Raw genomic sequence first — 23422 nt, forward strand, 5'->3', positions numbered from 1 at the left:
AAATGAGGTATATGAGAGAGTTTAGAGAGAGGAAAAGGAAGAGGGAAATTAGGTAACTATATTGTAATTTCAAAAAACAAAAGAAATATTTAAAAATCACTTTAAAAATTAAACCAACATTTCTTAAAGTTGGGCAAATTAGTGGTTGAGGATATGCTTCCCATTAGCCCCAGAATATACAAAGAAAAAATTTCAGACTTAACACAGTTTCTACCTCATGAAATATTTTTTATTCCTTTGTCATTGACCATATCGACTCCTTTGGGAGTTGATAACATTCAAACATAACATTCACCCAGCTCTCAATGGTCTTTGGTTTTGCTTCACCTCGGGTGAATTTGCTGGATTTATAGACTCAGTCACTGTCCTCCCTTGGATGGACTCCATTTCCCTAGCTGTTTTTGACAGAATTACATTCAATACTATGGTTATTTTTATTATATAAAAGATATACCATTAGCAAAGTCATTAGGGCTTGCATAACAAAGACAACAGCATCTATTCAAAGAATAAAAGCCTCACACAGAAGAAGCATCAACTTCTGGTCCCATTTCTTTCTAGACATGAAGACTGATCACAACCATCTGTCTTATTTTCCTTTTCTTTGAGTCAGCCTGGTAATTTCAGTGAATAACAACAAAAATGAATTGTTGTTTAGGTTTATTTTCACCAAAAATCTCCATATTGACTTGTCTCCAGGCCAATTACCATCTGGTTGCTTTGTGGGAAGAATTTGCATAGTCAAGTCACAAAGTGAATTGAGGCTTTCTGTGAATTTAAAATGCCACCAGAAAGTTAGATTGTTTGAGATGTCATCAACCATTGCAGGAAGTTTTTAATAACATTCCATACCAGTTAAAAACTGATGAAAGACCACGGTGTCTATTTCTCTAAAAGCTCATTTATGTGACTGAGTTTCCTATCTCACAGCAGTTTAGGTGCTGGAGCACCTTCAAAGAGGCTTGCTTCAGCTGGTTGTTTCCTGGGATTAGAATGCTGAGTGACCACAGGGGTAGAGACACGTGGCTGTCAAACCGGTTATGAAGAGCAGTTGGTTTCGTGGCAGAGTGAATCTTGTTACTTCTATGGCAATGTCTACAACATGCAAGATAAAGAGGATCATAAAAGATATTAGAACTTTCATGGCATTCACATGAACTTCTGTGTTGAGGTCTCTGAATCCCAACACATTGAACCGCATCTGCCTGTTGTGTCTCCAGAGGAAAATGATTAACAGGAAGCAGGTAGTCAGGGCTACCATTGAGAAGAAAAGGATTCCCAGATTCGTTAAACTTTGGTTAAGAAGGAAGTCATTTTTCCTTGGTGGATCCAAGATGTGTTCCCTTGGTGCATTTTTCTATCACAAACTATCTTTATCATTTGTGTAAATGACAGTAGCCATGAGGTAAATAAGCATCCCAATAGAAAGATAAAAACTGAACGGACCCTCCTTTTCAGGCAGAGAAATAGAGAGTGGGAAAAATTAGCTATCTTTAGGAAGTAGAGGATGTTGAGGCTGGTGGCAAACCAGATACTTAAGTGATTGATCAGTACTCATAGGTAAGTAATATTTTCAGTTAGGTTGCCAGAAATAAACATGTGTGGGACAAACAGTTGTACATACTCCTGTAAAATTATTATCCACATGACACCAATTCTGGAAATCGCCAAGCCAGTGAGAATGAAGCCAATCTTAGAGAGCTTCTTGCTCCTGACACAGTCCATGCAGTTCACAAGTGTAATCAATCATTCACCAAAACTCCTAGCACTGCCTCACTAGTGGTAACAAAAAGGAGGATGCCTTCTTCTGCACTCAGCATTTCATTTCTGCAGATCCCTAAGGTTGCATCTATTGTAGATTGTCTGTCTGTCTGTCTGTCTGTCTGTCTGTCTATGCCATTTGATGGAGGAGTTTTGTCACATTTTTTATCTATCTAGAAACAAGTTTTTTAGGCCCATTGTCATGTGATAGAATCAGAATGGTGTTCCCTTCTATTGTTCTAGAAGACTTAGCATGTCTGTGGAATGTGTGCAGATTAATGTCTGCTTTCAGTTTGCTAACAAGCAAAGGAAAGTCTCTATTTCATGGAATTTGCTTATTCCTTTGAGACTATTTGCATATAACAATCAAATGTGGAGTGTCAGGCACTTTGGCCAGACAACGGAAACCAGTACTACCCTGCCCCCTCTTCATTACAAAACCGCTATTGTCAACTAGGCTTGGTGCCATAAACTTGCAGTTCCAGCTCCTTGGGAGGCTGAGGTCACTTGAATGCAGGAGTTTGAGACCTGGTATACATAGTGAAAGAACTTCAGAAACTGGGAAGAATCCAGAATCATGCAGAAAGAAAAGACAAATCAATATCAGAAATTTATAGTGCTTACAATCACTGTTAAAGTACATAAAAATATAAGAGGAGCAAATGAAGGTAACCACTGACTAGGAAATTGAACTGAATAAAATGTAAGCTCACTGTAGAATTGAGAGGTTTCACAAATACCCCACAATGCAGCTGTGGTGATTTGTAGACTGAGTCCTGTGGCTTTCATGCATGAAAAATTGTGCTGATGGATTTTGACCAGTCCCTTCATTTGCCACATTTCTGTTTGATAACATCCATTCTTTTATTCATTCAATAAATATTTCCTCAATGTTTCAGGATGCTCTCTTCTGGTCCCTGATGTAAGATGCTGGTTCACAAGGAGGCAGGAAACCACAATCAAATAGGATAGACGATTCTAAAATTAAAAGTGACATTTAGTGAATGTATAATATGTTAAACACTTCCTATTCATCTTCAGAATCTGCCTTTAATATAGATACTATTTGTATTATCATCATCACACATATTTGAGTATGTGTACATCTGAGACTGGGTTTTTCTATGTATTTGGAAATGGACTTGAATTTGTGAATTCGGGGGTTCTGCTTCGGTGTCAGCCCCAGCCATATCTTCAGTTTAATGAACAAATGGATGTTTAGAGAAAAGAAAGACTCCTCTTTGTTTTGGCCTGACTCATGGTCAGGCCAAACACAGTGAAACACAGTCAGGCATACTGTATATGAGTGTCATTAGGGTACAAAGAATATTCTTAAAATCATTTCTGGAATACCAGATATCTGCATGGAAAAGAAAAGAATGGACCTCTCCTTTACATACTATGGGAAACCTTAAATTAATGGAGGCTGAAACTCCCTAGAGAAGAAGTGAAGCAATAAAACTTCAGAGAAAATCTAGTAGTAAATGTTGCAGGATTAGAGTTTGAAAAAGATTATTCAATATGACTCGAAAAGCACATGTGACCCCACTGAACAAACTGGAGTTTGTTTGAGAGGAAAACTTGTAAAAAATTTCACATGTGTTTTCACTGTACCATTAATATGAATTATTTGGTTTATATGAATTTGATTTTGACAACATTAAACTCTTAGAAGTAGATGAACTATTAATAAATGCAGATCTTCTATTAGCATAAGCAGATTTGAATGTGTTTAACAAAACAACAAAAATACTGAAAGGAAGTTAAGGATAGCCTGATAAATTTTTGTTTTTAAGAATATTGTTTCAGCCATGAGATCACACACAGAGACAACAAACATGGGCTCAGCATATTTGTTCATACATATATGTTTGTGTGTAACAATAATAGTCAAATAAAGAGACACTACCAATTTGAGGGTGAGCAGGGATATGTTAGGTACTGGAGGGAGGAAAGAAAAGGAGGAAGTGATGGAATTAAGCTATTATATGTGATTAAAATGTATTTTAAAAAGAATGTGCTAAAGAAGATTGTGATGGGATTTTTTCTTTTTCTGATAAAAAACTACCAATGAATAAGCAATCAGAAATATGAGTACATGAAGTACTTGTACTACTGTCTCTCTCCCATAGATGTAGTAGTGTCCTCTCCATGAAGTGGAAGGATAGTACAAAATTTGAAAGAAAAAATGTGCTGAAAAAGTTGATTGCTGGGGAAGATGTTAATCTCTTTGAGCAAGTGTTCATTTTAAAAGGAACACTCACATATAGAGGATGAGCCATCTGTTTGTGCCCCTTCAAAACCAGAAGACTGGATGTTGTCAATAAACAAGAGCCCCCAGAAGCAGTGTTGTAATGAGCAAATGAGAAAGGAATATGCATTCAGAGAAGGGTTCAAGTAGGGTCCCTACTTCTGAACCATGGCATTAAGTGGAATGGAGACTGTAAGGATTTGTTGCCCTGAGAGGTTTTAGTATCAGTCTTGCATATGTGTGCATTGGAATTAAAATTTGTAACTGAATTGCATCAAATTTCAAAAACTGAAAATTTAATTTAATGATGCCTATCTTGAGTGTCATGGCAAAAGTGTGTAAACTCAATTTCTGGGAGGCTAAGTCAATAAGATCACTTAGATTTAAGGCTAGCCTGGACTGTACAGTGAGACCTTGATGAAAAAAATTTCCATGACTGGGCATGCCTTTAGATATTGTTAATATGTACAACTAATCCCTTGATGGCAAAACACACAAAGAAAACTGGAACTTCAGATTCCCACAGACAAATATCTCATTTGTCAAAATAGAATCACAAAATCCAGGACTGGTAGGTATTTAGTTTAGGTAGTGGGATGCTTGCCTAGCATGCCCAAGGGCCTGGGTTTGATCCCCCAGTGCTGAATAAAATTAGTCTTGGAAGTGCATTCCTTATAATCCTAGTGCTCATGAGGCAGAGGCATAAGGCCTGTAAATTCAAAATAATCCTTAGTTATACAGCATTTGAGGCTACATAACAAACACTCTGTCTCAAAATGTAAGAAAATACACTAAGACTTCAGAACCATGCCAGCGAGAATAGCAAAGTAACTGACCAGGCCAGGAAAATCAGTGATTAGCATCCATGAAGACACAGTGAAGACTCTTCCGTTAGTGTAATAAAGAACCTTAACCACTCAGATTTTTTTCATAATTCAATTTTTATTTATCTGTTTTCTATTTACATAAAAAATACCGAGACAATTTAGAAATTTATAAAAGATTAAACAAGAAAACAAAACATCATGTGCTTCATTATTTACAGATAAAGTTACTTATAATTTTAATAAAAATATCCTCTCCCTTCCATATATATTATTTATATGTCTGGAAATATGGTATAGTTAATTAATGAATGAAAGTGTAGATAATCATAATCTATTTCATACCTTTCCATTTTATAACATCATGCTCAATGAAACTATTATTTTATACCAAAATGGAGCATTGCTATAAAAGGAACAGGCACAATTAAAACTGAATTAATATTGACAAAAATAGCAAGAGGAGGAAACAAAAAGAAAACACAATTTTGAATTCATATAAACTACAAAATGACTTCACTAAATATCATAAAATATTTTCTGGATTGCAAATTAAGAGAAACAACAGCAACAATGTATCTAAGGCATAGTGTTAAAGCATAAAATAATGAAGAAAAACATGATAATCCTAAGACTGGGAAGGCTAAGAATGCAAATAAACAATTGCTAAAATTGTATATGCTGATTGTTAAAACCCCAAACTCAGTATTGAATATGCATTTATTTTTAAAAAGTGCTTTTGTAACCAAGACAGCACAGAAATAGTAAGACTGGGTGATGATGGATATTTATTCCCACTTAAAATATTTCTTCACTCTTTCTGGAGAGAGTTATTAGTTGCGTAAGAATTTTGTTGAATTCCTTTCAATTAATCTTCTCTCATAATAATTAAAAACCTTGGTTGGTATGCACTGGGTTACCCTGGACACTCATTTCTTGCAATGTCTTTAGCACTTTCAGTATATAAGTTTTTTTTCCCACATAGAATTCCTCCTGATTTCCATTTTACTGTCTAGCCTTACTTAACTTGAGTCAAAACTACCTTAACCTCAGAGAAACCTTTTCTCCTCCAAGGACCCAGTAACTATTTTGCTAAGCATCAATTAGATTTTTTAACCTAGAAATAAAAGTACAAATATTTTAGTTATTTCCTGTTATTTTTCTTGCTAGAATACATTATTCATTACAGTGTAACCTCATTCAACACTATAATTTCAATATGTATAAAATTATTGTTTAAAGAAAGTTCTTTTTTGGTCAGGGGTGATACCTGAGACTAGCAATCCAACCAGTTGGGAGGATAGTTGTGAGTTTGATGCGAACTTAGGCTAAAGAACCAAATCTTTCTAATAAAAAATCACATATTAATATTCATACCTTGTAAGTCATTTTATATTTATTTGAAACATAGGAAAACATGCCAAACAAGATATAAGCAACATAACGTAAGTGAAAATGTTTATAAATAGCTTTAAAAATAGGAAAATGAATTAATTGTATGCTAATGTAATTAAGATTCCGAGCACAGCTGCCCAGACAGTATTATACATTTTAACTGATTTGGTAAATTAGTTAAAATGTGCAATGAAATTCAATATTTAAAAATGCTATTCTATGGTTAAAGATCTAGTTCTGTGCTTGAGAACACTTTCTGCTCTTACAATGATCTGGGTTCAGTTCCAACACTCATACGGTGGCTCACAACCATCTATAACTTCAGTGCCAGAGCAACCAACAGCCTCTTCTGGTCTCCTTGGGCATCAGGACACATGTGGTACTCAAATATACATACAAGGAAATCACTCATATACATAAAAATTAAAAAGACATAGTATAATATTTGTCCATTCTGAAATTTTAGACAAAACATAAAAACACTGATATCAAAACTTCAGACAGGAAACAAATTAAGCCTTTATATCTAGCACTGTTCGGCCACCATTCTATAAGTGTAAGGTCCACACACACTTTTAAATGAACTAAATAAGACACTGATGTGCTGCTGGTTTGGACATAAAAATTCACGTAAAAATCTTTATTTGAAATGTAACTATGAGTGTGTGTGTGCATTTATGTGTGTGTCACGTGTGTGTGCATGTGTGCATGTAGCCATAAAGTGGAAAATTTCATACTATAACCACATTCTACCTGAAATTCTGTCATTTGTCTCATAGTCAATGACAACAATGAGTTCTCAACATCTGCTCCAGCAGCAACTTTCCTTAAACTTCAATTCATTCATTCTCTTCATTATCTGAAATCATAGCCTCTCAAGAGTGTAGGCTCTGGTTCTCTGCTCTCCTCTCCTCCAAATAAACTGTTCCCTTGACTGTTTTTCTCTCAGAATTCCAGCCATCTGCCATTAAGATCTTTGAGTCTACATCAAATTTTCCCGAAGTAGGAAGGATTTGGGGGATTTAAACCATGAAAGTTAAAGTAATTTTGTAAGAAGTAAAATTGCATTCACACAAAAATGCTTCCACTGCTCCCCCCAGTTTCACGGTCTACGTGTCAAGATTGAGCCTACTTGTCCAGCTTTGCTTTTTCCTTGGGTATTCCTAGCGAAAGGGTGTCAGTGTTCGGTGGAAGTCAGATGAATCCTAATGCAAAGTCTTGTTTCAGGTGTTTAACCTCACGCTGAGGGACTTTACATGGAGTAATTTACAGTCAGATATTTTCCTTTGGGTAATGTGTAGGAAGGAGTGTCAGGGTCAGGAGACTGATTTAAGTTATTAAATTTGCACATGGAATTAAATGTCCATCAAAGAATGAGGGGTTTTAAAGATATGTTAAAAACAATTGAGGGGCCGGGTTTCCCACACTTATAACCCCAGGACTGGGGAGACAGAGGCAGGCAGATCTCTGAGGTGGAGGACAACCTGGTCTACAGAGTGAATTCCAGGACAACCAGGGCTACACAGAGAAACCCTGTCTCAAAAACCCAAACACCAAACCAAACCAACCAACCAACCAGACAAAACTGACAACAAAAAAGAGAGCTGTCTGAGCTCTTTCTTAAACGCTGAGCCATCTCTCCAGTTCCAAGACAAAAAAATTTCCATGACAACACATAAGAATTTTTGGCTTGTTTGGTTTTTGCTTTTAAATCAATGCAAGAACAGAATGGGAGTGAAAACCGTCTTCACACCTCTCCACACCAGGCTATTTGCTGTGACCATGCAATTCTCTGTAAATCTGTCATGCCAGTCTGGCATCCTTGATGTCCTTGCCTTTCTCACAGCAATTTAATTGCTTCAGTGCCCTCAAAGATGCTTGCTTCAGCTGACTGTTTGCTAGAATTAGGATAAATGAGTGACAGCAAGGATACACGCATGTAATTGTCAAACCAAAAACAAACAACAACTTATTTTCTGATCTGAAAAAGCTCAGGGTTTCTATGAAAAGACCTATGAAATGTAAGACAAAGAGGATAATAAAGGAAATTAAAACTTTCATGGCTTTCACATGAACTTCTGTGTTAGGATTATCGAATCCTGACACACTTGGCTTCATCTGCCTGCTGTGTCTCCAAAGTGAAATAATTAATAGGAAGCATATGATGATAGTCATCAAAAAGAAGAAAATGACTCCCAGGTTGAAAAGAATATGGTTTGAAATGAACTCACTTTTACGGAGGTGAAACTGCCAGGATATATTTGTGTGTTGCAATTTATCATTGAACATCTTTGTTACTTGTGGAAAAGAAATGGACCATGATATAAACAAGCATCCCAGAAGAAGAACAAATATTGTATTGATTCGTCTCTTCAAGCAGAGAAAGAGGTAGTGAGAAAAATTTGCTATCTTCAGCAAATAGAAGAGGTTGAGGCTGGTGGCAAACCATGTATTTATGTGATTGACAATCATCCATAGATACGAAATACTTGTAACATGGGTGTCAGAAGCAATCATATGTGGAGAAAGTGATTTTAAATATCCATCAGAGATGATTATGACTATGACACAGATTCTGGAAATAGCCACGCCTGTGAGAATAAAGCCAATCTTTGAGAACTTCTTCTGCCTGACACAATCAATGCAGGTCTCATACAGGATAAATCCATTCCCTAGAACTCCCAGCACTGACTCACTCGTTGCCAAACAAAGCAGAATGGCCTCTACTACAGTCAGCATCTCAACAGACCTCAGGGTTGCTCCTGTTGCAACTATTTTAGTTTTTTTTTACCTGCTGCAGAATGTCGCTTATAATGACAGCTTGACAGACCAGTGATGTTTTTCTTCCATATTTAAAGACTTTGGAGTGGCCCAAGAATGCCTTATAGTGGAATCAGAAACATCTTTATGGAGTTCCCTCTTGTTTCCTAGGACTCTGGCTGCCCGAAGAATGTATGTGGACTAACATCTGCTTGTAGTGAGCAAATAAGCAAATTAAAGTTCCTGTTTCATGGATTTTGCTTGTCCCTCAGATGCTGTTTTGCATTTATAAAGTGAATGGTGGTATGGGAATGTCAGACATACACGGACAGGATCCAAACTGACAAAACCGGCGTTTCATCCCTTTCCATAGCAACTCATCGCTAGCTGGGCACTGTGGCACCTGCCTATGCCTCTAACTCCTTGGGAGACTGATGCATGGGAATCACTTGAGCCTCGAGTTATCCAGACTAGTCTGGCTAAGACAGTGAGATTTCACAAACAAAAACAAAGCCCACAAATCCATGGAAACTCCAAAACTATTCACAAAAATATAAACAAGAAAGCAAAAAAATCTTATAATTTATATTATTAAAATAGTATATGGAAGTAATGTTTGAATACAACAACTTACTCCTTTAAATTGATTATTTTTAAATTGAAATCTAAGTTTAACTACATATAGGGTAAATTTCACAACTTTAAAAATGTTTTACAAGTTTTCATTTTCATATATTCATTTGGTGTAGTAATGGTTTCACAAAGACAATTTCATTTACTTTACTGTTTTGAACATTACACACAGCTTCCCCCACCTACTTCTCTCTTTCTAGTGACCACGTGATTTTCCCTCTGCTGCCCGTACTGTCATGTTTTTATGCTGGTACAACACCTAGAATCCACAAATGAGAGAAAACACGCAACATTTTTGTTTCTCAGTCTGAGGTATTTCACCTAATAATATTTTGTGTCTCCATCTGGCATCCACCATCTTGTAAATGACATAGCTTCATTTTTTTTGGGACTCAATCAAACTCCATTGTGTATACACATCATATTTTGTTTATCCATTTATCTATTGATAAATACATAGGCTGATTTAATAACTTCATGGTTGAGACTAGTGGTACAATGAACACAAATATAAAAATATCTCTGTGACATGTTGATTTAGAATTTTTAGAATAGATACCAAGGAATGGTATAAGTTGTAATAGGGGATTGATCAGGCTCAGAAAGACAGATGCTTGGTCTTCACTGATACCACACTGCATGTACACAATATCATCTAGTATTGAAGATAATAAGGGTTAATGATGATGTGTGGTACAAACAGTCATTTAAAGAGTAAATGGAATGTAAGAAAGAAATTGAGGGCTTGAGAATCTAATCTTCTAACATCCATATATATCAAGAACATGCCTACATGCATCCTATACATGTACATTATTTACATACATATCTAAGATGACACCTACATGAATGGGATACAAAGAAATATACAGAGGAATATACACATACATCTGTACTGGGCCAGTCATTTGCCAATTATTTGCATGCACACCTAGCTTACAGGATAATATAGACATGTGTACACATGGCATACACTCCTTTGAAAGATTATTGGCTCTTTCTGTGCCACAGTTTCCATAACTGTTGAATAGGGCAAGCAAAAGCAATAATACTGTAGTCTTTGAGAAGGGATTAGCATAAGAAAAAGTGTATAGTAAGGGGTCTATACACATTAGGAGATAACTATTAGTATAATATTATACAGGTAGATCATTCAGCTTTAAATTCCTATTATTTTTCTCTCTACCCAGCTCTCTCTGAAAGGAGGTCACACTGTAGACCTGGGCTTTTGATTTGGTTTGAGGTGTCAGATACAGATTCCATGATGTGAAGGAGATCCAAACAGAAAGAAGTTGGTTATTTCTATCACACACTGTTATACCAGTGGTGACATCCCACCTTGAAGTTCTGTAGTATAGGATGCAGAGTACACAGTTGAACAAAATGGCTGATAACAACTCTCCGGCAGTAGCATTTATAGCTGCATTTAGAAAGATGAAAACTAAGCCATCAGGGATAAAGCTTCCAGTTCAGCAACAACCTAATTTCTCCAGGCTCTACCAACAAATCTTGTGGTTAGTTAAGCCAGTTCCATAGTCACATTTTGAGGAACTACCAATCTGACATCTATGGAGGCTGGACTAATTTCATTCCCTCTAAAACTGTGTAAATGTTTTCTTTCCCCTGCATCTTCATCAGTACTCATATTCATTTACTGTCTTGATGATGACAGCCATTCCAACAAGGGTGAGTTAGAAACTGTCCTAATGAAAGAGGAGAAAGACATTTACAATTAAGATTTCAAGCTGTTGGAAAAGGAAGTCAAAGAACATATTAGATTATGAAAAGATGTTCCTGGATTGGCAGAATTAATATCATGAAAGTGGCTATTATACAAAACATAATCTATGGATTTAATGAAATACCTATTAAAATTCAGAGATCATATTTCATAGATACAGAAAAAAGTTAAAAATTCTATGGAAGCATAAAATACCATAAGTAGCTAAAGTGATCCCAAAAAGTAAGAACACATCTGGAGATACCACAATAGTTGGCTTTAAGCTGTTCTATAAACCTGGCAGTGGTGGTGTATGCCTTTAATCCCAGTACTCAGGTGGCAAGGCAGGTGGATCTCTGTGAGTTCAAGGCCAGCCTGCTCTACAAAGCTACACAGAGAAACCCTGTCTTGTAAAACAAAAAAAAATGTACTATAGAGCTATAGTGATAAAAACAGCGTGGTACTATTGTCAAAGCAGACAGGTAGGGCAATAGAACACAATAGAGGGCCCAGAAATAAGCAGACAAAGGTATGTCTGCTTCATTTTTAACTAAGGCTACAATTCATACACTGGACAAAAGTGTACAAAATTGTACAAAATTCAGTTTGAAACAGACTAAAGACCTTAATTTAAAACCAGAAACATGGAAACTTCCAGACAAAAACATACTCTTCAGGACACGGGCATAAATTTTCTGACTAGATCATTAACAGCACGGGGACTAGTGCCAAGTATCAATAGATGGGACTATATTAAATCAATGCATTTTAATTTGCATTTACCCAGTGGCTAAATGTGCTGAACAAACTTCCAAATGCTTATTGATCATTTGAATTCCTTCTTTTGAGAACTGTCTATTTCATTAGCTTCTGTCTTCACTGGATTGCTTGGTTTTTCACATTTACTTTATTTTTTAATGTTATAGATATTGATCCCCCCTACGCGCGCGCGCGCGCGCGCGCACACACACACACACACACACACACACACACACACAGCTAGCAATTGTTTTCTCCCATTATCTTGGCCATCTCTTCACTCAATTAACTGTCCCCTTTGCTGTGCAGAGGCCTTTTAATTCATGCAATCTTACTTGCTAGTTTTGGAGTAACGGGGTGGGGGGGTAGCTATTTCCTGTGCTAGGACAGACCTGTTCAGAGAGTTTCTGCCTGTATCTATCTCTTGAAATGATTTTCCTGTTTTCCTCTACTGGATTTGAAGTTGCACATTTTATGTTAATATCTTTGGTCAATCTTGAATTGATTTTTTTGTGAACAGTGAGAGGTAAGTATCTACTTTCATGTGAATACATTTTCCTAATGCTAGTTATTAGAAAGGCTGTCCCACCAAATATATGTTTTGACAGCCTTGTCAAGATTAAAGTGGCTGCAGGTGTATGGCTTTATTTCTGCATTCTATATTCTATTCAGTCGATCTGCAAGTTTGCTTTTGTATCAGTACCATGCTGTTTTTGTTACAGTGGCTTTGTAGTAGAATTTGAGAGTAGGCATTATGATTCATACAGCATTATTATTTCTATTTAGGATTTCTTCAGCTATTGGGATCATTTATGCTTCCATATAACTTTAGTGTTTTTCCTATGAAGAAGTTCATTGTAATTTTGATGAATTTTGATTGAACCTACCATGAGCACAAGTCTTTCCATGATCTAGTGTCTTCCTTTATTTCTTTGGTATTTAAAGTCTTCATTGTAGAGGATTTTTACATCTTTGGTCATGACTGCTCCTAGGTATGTGACTTTTTTCTCCTGATTTATTTCTCATTATGCTTGCTATTGGTAATAAGAAAGTAACTGGATTTGTATGTTGACTTTGCATTCTGCTATTTTCCTAGAAGCATTTCTCAGTTATAACAGCTTTTGTTTTGTGGGATAATTAGGGCCTTTGACTTGTAGAATGATATTATCTCTAAATGGATAATTAAACTTTTCCCTTTTCTATTTGTATTCTTTTATTTCTATCATCTTTTTAAGCTAGAACTTCACAGACTGCACTGAATGAAAAAGTGAAAACCTTTGTCTCATTCCTGAAAGGTGAAATGCTTTGAGTTTTTATTCACTCCGTATAGTACTGGCATATGTTTCTCATATGTAATCTTTATTATGTTAGGGTATATTTCTTCTATTCTGATTTTTTCAGGGATTTTATCATGAAGGAATGTTGTACTTTGCTAAAAGCCATTTGTGTATGTACTGCTATGATTATGCGATTTCTCTGCTTCTTTGCTGTATTAGTTATTTTCTTCTTGTGGTGCTAAAATACCATGACCAAAGAGATTTAAAGAAGGATGAGTACATTTGTGCTTTCAGTTGTACAGGGTAAGAATCCATCATGGCAGGTAAGTATGGCAGCAAGTGCCAGGCACAGTGGCAGGAGCAGGAAGCTGAGTGATCACATCTTAGTTACAAGCATGAAGCAGAGAGAGCAAACTGGAAGTAGGGTGAGCCTGTATAATCTCAACCCCACTCCCAGTGATAGAATTAAGTCAGCAATGCTATACTACTTTGATGGGGGATGTCCTTCTGTATAAGTTTCTCTTATTGGTTAATGAATACAACACTGATTGGCCAATAGCCAGGTAGGAAGCATAAGGCGGGGTTACCAGACCAGGAAGGCATCTGAAATAGCTGTTTTCGACACACACATGAAAACCAGTTTCACTAGTGTTCTGGTTTCTTCTTCCTCAGCCAGCCTTATTTCCCTCAGCTATTTTCCACAGACCTGTGTGTCCACTTTCATGGCCAATGCTACTGTACCAACCATCTGCTGTAACTAGAACTTCCATACCTGAACTGGGACAGTAAAAGTAACTATGTAAGAACTAAAATTACATTACACACCAAGGCACTCCTTTGGCTCCTCAGTTCCAAGACTTCTCCTGCACCTGGTGTGGGTTAACTGCTGTAGAATTGTTCCAAGTAGGGTTTACTTGATGTAGAAATGGTTTTTATCTTCTCTCCTTAAATAAGGACTCCAGAGTTATTTAGGAATGTGTGATGGCAAAATGAGAAATATCATTATTGTGCTCACTGCTGTGACTTCTGTAAGATTTAGCTAGTCTACAGAATGTGTGCAGACTAAATATCTACTTGCAATTTGTTAATATGCAAATTGAGTCTTCTCTTTCATGGATTTTACTTGTCCTGCTGAGACTATTTTACATTTAATAAGCTCAATTATAAAATAAGAGTGTCATATATATTTATATATAAATATATAAAAATAATATACAAAACACAACATTGTATCACATCTTTTAAATATGAAAATGGGACAGGAGATAGCCCTCTGTCTGATTGCTATAAAGGAAGGTCTACTGTAAATTAGGAGAAGGTACCTTCAAAGGTAAACAAGAAAGGACATTTAATAGCCTATTAAATGAGCAGCATGGTTTGACCAAGAGATTGAACAAAAGTGAAGTGACCACATCCTTGACTAGATGCATGATCACCTCTCCCGTTTGACTGAGGAGTCTTGTAAAGGAAGTGTGGAGTACATACGGATTTGACTCTCAAAGAACTCATCCAAAGAATGATTAACCCAATAAAGATGACTTTCCTCTACCCAGTTTCTCAGTTCCTTGCTTATGCCTTGTAGGAGGCCACTGGGTAGGACAGCAAGGTAGTATCCCTCTTTTGGGGCAACCCTCCCCCACTCAAGAATAACCCTAATAAATATGAAATTTTTCTATTCAACCTGTGACCATGTTTCTTATTTTTGGTGTGAGACAAAGAATCCAGAAGTCAATGGTTTGGGGCTGGTTTGATGACTATGATCATCTAGCAACTTTAACTCTCTGGGTTAAGCTCACCAGGGTCAAGGGAGGCTTGACCACACTCAAAGAGCACATATAATTTATAGGAACCACAGAGATTTCAAGGGGAGTGAAGTGGACCAGGAAAGAAGTTAGCTGCCCTCTCTCACTGTCTTTCTGCTATGCTCCTCCCCTCTGGACATTTCAGTAACAAACTTTTAAAACTGCACATTTTTATATTCTTTATGAATGTAAATATTAAAAGTACTCTGCCCATTCACTAAAGATAAATGTTGTAAATACTGTCCTATATACTACTCTCTTTGAAGCTAAAATCACCTTAGGCAACAGGAATATTCCCTCCTCAATGCAGTCCTATCAATCTGCCCCACAGTTTCCTCAGTATTGAATCACATTTCTTCACAGAAGACCCGAATCTCCAGTCTTTGATTCCAGATACTCACTGGATAATATTTTGAGATGATCTTCCAGACTTTCAAAACCCGAATAAGTGAATATATGGTCCATGTGTCACAATTTTAGGGGAGATTAGAAAATCCAGTTCCAGTGTCTGTGTATTCAAACTGCACTGGATGAGATGACTTTTGATTCAGAGACACTTGAAGGAAAGAAAGACATCTTCATTTTCATGATAACCAAAGGCAGGGTTAATGGCCTCAAAGGAACTCCCCAAGGAAGGGAACTTCCTCCCAGAATGTCACTGGGCAGATAGATGATGATGACCTATGAGTCTATGCTGCTGTTATCCCTTTTCCTTCCCATTTTTGGAAACAAGTATGAGAAATACAGTTTAGCCCTAATATAAGTTGAAAAGAGTAAATAGTGAGGGTGAGGATGGCACTTCCTTCAGTATGGACATTGTTCTGTTGTTTAGCTCTAAAGTGGAAAAGATAACATATATGTCTGCCTGACTATGTTCACATTTGATCTTTCTCTTTAGCTGAGCATTTATTTCAGTTATTAATTAGTACCTATGTCTATGTGCTTAAGATGTTCATTTTCTAAGAAAAATCCCACCTCCTAATGTTCAGATTTGGGATTGATAATTGGTTAGTGCTATAGGAGACTTTGAATTTCCTCAAGGAGATACACACTGCCACTCTCACTGAAAGATTCACCTGGGGATCCTTTTTCCCTCCCTTGAGCATATTTACCTCAATTTTACCCTCTGTTGAGATATACAAATGGAAATAAGAAAACTTTATTTTTTTAACCTGAGGTTTAGAGGGGAAGATGAGTTAGGGAGTTGGAGCAAAATGCAAATTAATTCAAATAAGCATTGTCACTTTTGGGTACTAGGGATCCAACGTGTAGATAATATTGAGTGAATCACCACCACCTTCTCTCATAGTCTGGTTTCTCACATAGAAGGACAGAAGGGTTCAATGTACATACACACACACACACACACACACACACACACACACACACACACACACACACATTCTACCGCCTATTCTCTCTAGGAAACACAGCTGAACTTGATCCTCAGAGTGAAGCTGCTTAGTTGAAAACTCTTCTATTCTGCAGCTGATGCATTTGTGTTAGTACTGAAAATTAGGAAAGATGATTTCGGCAGGGGTCTCTTTTCTTTTGATGAGCCTGCAGACTCATCAAACTAATCTATTTCCTCGAAATGAAGTTTTAAAAATTGGAACAGAGCTTTAAAACGAATAAAATGGTCTTCTCTTCCAGGAATAGGCCACAGTATGAACTACAGGATGAGGAGTTTTATTTTTAACAGAAAACGGATATTCATGCAGGATTGGTAGGAGCTGTGGTGGTCAACTGTTAAATGTCAACTTGCCATAAGACAGAATTTTCTCAGAAGAGAGCTTTGATGAAGTATTGTCTAGGTCTGTTGGCATGCCTATAGGAAAGTTAGTTTAATATAGTTGATATATTAATATAGTTGACATAGGAAGACCTAGCCACTCTAGTTGCCACCATTTTATGGGGGTGGACCTTGAACTGTATGAGTTAAGAAAGCTAGCTTAGTAAAAGGAAACAGACATCTTGGATTCATTTACGCTCTTTTTGCTCTTGACCATGGATGTACTATGGCTAGCTGATTGATTTCCTGCCTCTGTATTTCTCTGTATCACTTACTATAACTGGAATTTTAAGCTCTTTCCTCCTTAATGTTGGACAGGATATTTTATCATAGCAACAGAAATGAAATTAGAATAGAGGCATTTTCATACAGAACAGAAAAGTCATACGAGGTGGTAGGAATCTAACATCACTAGATCATACCCTAATTTGGACTTTCACATTACCTACAGAGTGATAATGACTCTACATTCAAGATTCCGGTTAATTTGAGGATCTCAAACTGCTTGGATACTGTCTTACTTTCTTTTTTGTTGCTGAGATGAGGCACTTTGTCAAAAGTGGTTTATGGGAGACAGAGTTTATTTTAGCTCATGGTTCTAGTCCATCTTAGTGGGTGAAAAAAGGTATCAGAAGGCTCAAACTGCTTGTGACATTATTACGTCAGTCAGAAGAACAGAGCCTTGGATGCATGCATGGTTCCTAATGCTCAGCCCCTTCCCTGATCTCCAAGCCTAGGGAATGGTGCCACTCAGAGTGGACAGGTCTTCCAGCTTCAGTTAACATAGTGAAGATAATCCCTCTAGAATCTGTGATTGGGTTTTACAGGCTGAATTGCACAGGGCTACACTGCCCAGTGTCAGTTTAGAGTAAGGAACTGCTGTGGTGGCATTCCTGGATCAAATGAATTTGTGTAGTTATGGCATGGACCTTTGATATACGGGGTATAGCCTTCAGGGTATCTTTCCTGTTCCAGTGCTAAACAGGTGTTTTCTCTTTGATGAAACCAATCATGTGAATGTTTTCAGTTCTTTCTCCACACTTGCTTTATCTGCAATTTAAAATTCACACTACTTTCTTCAGCAATCTGCATCATCTTAAAAAAACATATTTTAGCGCCCCCCCCAAGACAGGGTTTCACTGTGGCTTTGGAGGCTGTCCTGAACTAGCCCTTCTAGACCAGGCTAGTCTCAAACTCACAGAGATCCGCCTGCCTCTGCCTCCCGAGTGCTGGGATTAAAGGCGTGCGCCACCACCGCCCGGCTGACACACCATTCTTACACACATTTTTGCCTCATCAAATATTCACCAGTAACAAGCACTTTGGGACTGAATAGATGAAATAACAGTAACTGTTAGTGGTAAAACTGAACACAAAGGAAACCTTTCTTTGTTCTTCACTTCCAGGTAGTAAATGTTGAGAGTGACCACAGCTGTCTGCCTTGGTTCCTTTGTCTGTGCGTCCTTTTTGGGAAAGGATATCAGTGCTCTAGGGAAGTCAGATTAATAGCAATGAAATCTTGTCTTAGGCATTTATTCTAACCATATAAGTTGTAATATAAGGTTTTCTTGGCCCAGCTAGGGTCTGCCTTTCCTTCTCTGCCCATAAGAAACATGCAGACACTATATTAGTTATAAATACTGTTGACCTTCGGCTAAGGTTTCTTATTCTTAATCATTAACCCATTTCTATATCTCCACATGGGCTTATCTTACTGGAGAAAGGTCCAGGGACCTCTTACTCCTCTGGTGTCCTACATGGTCAATGCTCAACCTGTCTGCAGAGAAGAGAAGAGGAAAGATGATAGCAATTTCCTGCTTGTCCCTGTTTATATACTGATTCTGCCCTGGTATGTGATTTCCTGCCTGGATCACATGGTGACTTCTCTTTACTACATTTCCCAGAATTCTCCTCTACTTCTAGTCCCACCTATCTTGTTTCCCTATTGGCCAACAGTGCTTTCTTCATCACCCAATAAAACAAACATATGTACAGAAGACTTCCCCATCAATAAGTTTATTTGGAGAAGTCTACAGTTTGATGTTTTTACCTCTGCCAAGCATATGGGAATGAATGGCAGAGTAGGAGGCTGACTGAGACATCAGATTTTCACACATTATTAAAATCCCACCATAAAGTGAAGTTCCAAGATATGTAATCAGAACAGTTGCAGAAGATTTTTAATAAAGTTTAATACAGGAGTGAAACACCAATATGAAGAATCTGGTAAGATATCTCAGTGGGTAAAAATGATTGCTGTGGAAACCATGTGATCTGAGTTCAATTCATGGAACCCTTATTAAACAACCGGATGAAGTGGCATGCATTTGCAATCCCAGAACTTCTACAGTGAAAAAGGAGGTGTAGAGCGGTGAATTGGATGAAAGTTCTTAGTTTAGGTAGCCAGAGGCATCAAAGTGACTGCAACAAAGGACAGATAGCCAACTCCTTGGTTGTCCATATTAGAAATACCACCAACACATCTATCTCTTCTTACATCTCCTATAACACACACTCACTCTCTCAAACACACACAGAGGAGAGAGAGAGAAAGAGAGAGAAATAGACAGAGACAGAGAGACAGAAAGACATAGACAGAGAGAGACAGAGAGACAGAGAAATTGGGAGAGACAGACACAAACAGATAGACACTCACACAGGACAATAAATAAAATGAAAAAGAAGCTAAAACATCTCTCCAAACACAATGTAAGAGTATTGTTCAAATGAAAAAAGATCTATAATTTCCTCCCTATTATTCCAGACTGTCACATGGTTCTGAGTTATTTTCATTTCTGCATTTTAACCCCATCAGTACCCTCATGGAGGCTTGCTTCAGCCAACTGCTTGTTAGAATTAGAATAAATGAGTGACAGCATGGATACATGGATGACATTGTGAAACCAAAAATAAAGAGCAATTTGTTTTCTGAAATATGTTTAATAGAAATATGCAGATGATTTCTATTAAAATACCTGCAAAGTGAAAGATGAAAAGGAATATGAAAGAAATCAAAACTTTCATGGCTTTCACATGAGCTTCTGTGTTGGGGTCCCAGTATCCTGAGACATTAGATTGCATTCTCTTGCTGTGTCTCCAAAGAGAAATTATTAAAAAGAAACATGCAGTTAGGGTCATCATAAAGAGAGAAATGATTCCAATATTGACTAAAACGTAGTTAATAATGGATTCCCTTTTCTCCAGGTAGATCTCCCTAGTTCTGTTTATATGCTTCATTTTATTATCCCTCATTATCTTCACAACGAGTGAGTAGGAGATTAGCAATGAGATTAGCAAGTACCCCACTAGAAAGAAAAGCACTTTGTCAGTCCTTCTCTTCAACCAGAGAAATACGCAGTGTGAAAAGTTTGCTATTTTCAGGAAATAGAAGATGCTGAGGCTGGCGGCAAACCAGATATTCATGTGATTCACAGTCACCCATATGTAACTGATAATTTCAGTCAGACTGCTAAACCAAGGCGTAGTAGGAAAGAATACCTTTGTACATGCATCTAAAGTTATTATCCATATGATAAAAATCCTGGAAGTCACCAAGCCAGTGAGAAGGAAGCCAATCTTGGAGAGCTTCTTGTTCTTGGCACAGTCCATGCAGTTTGCAAGCATAATGATCGAATTCCCTAAAACTCCCAGCACAACCTCAATAGTTGCAACAGAAATCAGGACACCTCCTGCTGCGCTCAGCATGTCTGCAGACCCACACAGTTGCTTCTGTTGCATCTATTATAGATAACCCGTGGTCGACTTTCATCTATATTGACTGACTGGTAGAAGATGTTTTTTCCTTCTTTCTCAAATAAAGGATTCAAAGTGCATTAAGAATATGTTGTGGTGGAATCTGGGTACAGACTATATGTCTTATTGTATTTTGCTTATAGGCAAACGACAGTTTCCATTTCATGTATTTTGCATCTTCCTCAGACTGCTTTACATATAATAAGTGTGGTCATTGAGTAGGAGTAGCAGATATATAACAGAAATTAAACAATAGGAACAATACTGAACTTCATGCCTTAAATATGAAGACACCATCATGTGTTGTGCAAGATAGTTCGTGCTTACAGTACTAGCTAGCTCTTTGAGAGCTGTGAGTTTGAGACCAGCTAGCTTACCCACAGCTTTTTTATGAAGAAAAGAAAATTCCATAACTCTAAAACCAATAGGATTAAAAAAAAGCAAAACCAGAAAAGGAGAAAATTAATCATACTTTTATTGTTTATAGACATAATCTGAAGGTACAAATAAAAACTAGTTAGATATGTAAATGTAGTCACTTTACCCTGAAATATTGATTTAATGTTTAATTAAAATGCAAGCTCCTTTGTTGGTACGGTAAGTTTCAGAGTAAAAAAAAGTTGTATTTGTGCTTAATAGTTGTATTTAGTGACAGGTTTCATAAAGATATTCTCACCCAACTACATCATGATTTTAACATTTTTAAACTTCCACTATGGTTATCTTCTTTTTCTTTTCTATTTTCTGGACAATTGTCTATCTATTGTCATGTAGTATGTTTGCGTGTGTGTGTGTGTGTGTGTGTGTTTATAGTTACATATTCATTCTATCTCTGTAAAATTTAAGTTGTCTGGTTTGGCAACATTTAGTATTTGAACTTGTCATACATTACAGATATATGGGTAGATAATGAAGATTTCCCTTCATTCTGCAGGCTACCTATATTCATTGCTGAATTACATAGAGAGAAAATGCTCAAAATTTGTCTTTCTGAATCTGATCTAGTTTTCCCCAGTTGTATCCATTTGTTTTTCTACAGATGACATGCTTCAATATTCTTTTTGGAAGAATTGATATCCATCTCTTATCTATTCTTTTCTACATGGACACCAAGACAGTTTTTCTTTTTTTTTTTTGTTTTTGTTTTTTCGAGACAGGGTTTCTCTGTGTAGCTTTGGAGGCTGTCCTGGAACTCTCTCTGTAGACCAGGCTGGTCTCGAACTCACAGAGATCCACCTGCTTCTGCCTCCTGAGTGCTGGGATTAAAGGTGTGCTCCACCAATGGCCAGCGACAGTTTGTTTAACATGAAAAAAGGGAACAGTGTTGCAATAAACATGAAATTCAAGTGCCTTTGTGGTATGCTGACTTAGAATCTCTTGGATGTATAGTCAATATTACTGTAGATAGTTCATGTGGTAGTTCTATTTATGCTTTTGAAGATCATTCATACTGATTACTATAACAGCCAGACTAAATTATATTCCCACTAGCAATGTAGAAGTACCCCTTTGCCCAAAGCCACTATCAGCATTGGCCATAATTTGTTTTCTTGATGACAGCCATTCTGACTGGGGTGAGATGGGATTTCAATTAGTTTTAATTTGTGTTTCCTGCATAGCGAAGATTGTTGAATAGTATTTGAAATATTTATTGGCATGTCTGGGTTTTTAAAAAAATTTATTACTTTAATTTCTTTTTTTCAGATATTTTTTATTTATTTAATCTTTTTATTTTAATTTTAAATAGCTTGTTTTACATGTCAATCCCAGTTTTGTCTCCCTCCCCTCCTCCCACACCCCGCATCCCCCCCAGCCTCCCACCCTATTGCCAATTCCTTTTACATAGGGGATATCTAGAGTCTGTCATTTCACTCAGGGTAGGGTCCAGGCACTCCTCTAAGAGTCCAGGCTGAGAGAGCATCCCTCTTTGTGCTATGGACACACGATGTCTATTTGTATTCCAGGGATAAACACTGATCCATTGCTCAGGGCCCCATAGGTTGCCCAGGCCTCCTCACTGACACTCACATTCAGGGGGTCCAGATCAGTCCCATTCTGGCCTCCCCGCTGTCGGTCTGGGGTCCAAGAGCTCTCCCCTGTTCAGATCAGCTGTCTCTGCTGGTTTTGCCAGCCCATTCTTTGCCAATTTGCTCATCACTCCTCTCTCTCTGTCACTGGGTTCCTTGAGTTCAGTTCAGTGTTTAACTGTGGGTGTTTGCCTCTGCTTCCATCAGTCACTGGATGAAGGCTCTCAGATGGTTATAGACATCAAGTTCATTATCAGGAATGGGCATTCGAGGTGGTCTCTCCACTATTGCTTAGCTTGCCAATTGGTGTCATCCCTTTAGATCACTCGAGGTCACTCTGGTGCCTGATCAGTCTTCTAACCTATGATTCCCTCTTCCTCCTATTCTACCTCCCCACTCAACCTTCCTGTTTCCCCATGACCTACTCTCTCTTCCTCTTCTCCCCCTCTCTTCTTCCCAGCTAAGGATGTTGAGCACTTTCTTAAGTGTCTCTTGGCCATTTTAGCCTCCTAAATTGAGAATTCTCTATTTAGTTCTGTACCCCACCTTTTAATTGGATCCTTTGGTGTTTTGGAGACTTGCTTCTTGAGTTCTTTGTAAATTTTGGAGATTAGCCCTCTATCAGGTGTGGGGTTAATGAATATCTTTTCCCATTCTGTGGACTGCCT

General features: G+C 37.4%; 2 protein-coding genes and 1 pseudogene across 2 annotated transcripts; all 3 read right to left on the reverse strand.

Annotated features, from left to right (window-relative positions):
• Positions 1–902: 902 nt before the first annotated feature.
• On the reverse strand, positions 903–1820 carry LOC101842695 (annotated as a pseudogene).
• A 6214-nt stretch (positions 1821–8034) lies between these two features.
• LOC101842957 (taste receptor type 2 member 106-like) lies at positions 8035–8970 on the reverse strand. Its single transcript, XM_005072956.1, has one exon. It carries the CDS (start codon positions 8968–8970, stop codon positions 8035–8037), a length of 936 nt encoding a protein of 311 aa, XP_005073013.1.
• A 10759-nt stretch (positions 8971–19729) lies between these two features.
• Positions 19730–20679, reverse strand: LOC101843218 (taste receptor type 2 member 105-like). The gene is given in 2 exon segments (XM_013115446.3): positions 19730–19900; positions 19903–20679. Coding segments are annotated over 2 exon segments (948 nt in total).
• Positions 20680–23422: the final 2743 nt, after the last annotated feature.

Source organism: Mesocricetus auratus, unplaced genomic scaffold, assembly GCF_017639785.1.
Source record: "Mesocricetus auratus isolate SY011 unplaced genomic scaffold, BCM_Maur_2.0 Super-Scaffold_100001, whole genome shotgun sequence".
In the NCBI taxonomy this organism is placed as follows: Eukaryota; Metazoa; Chordata; class Mammalia; order Rodentia; family Cricetidae; genus Mesocricetus; species Mesocricetus auratus.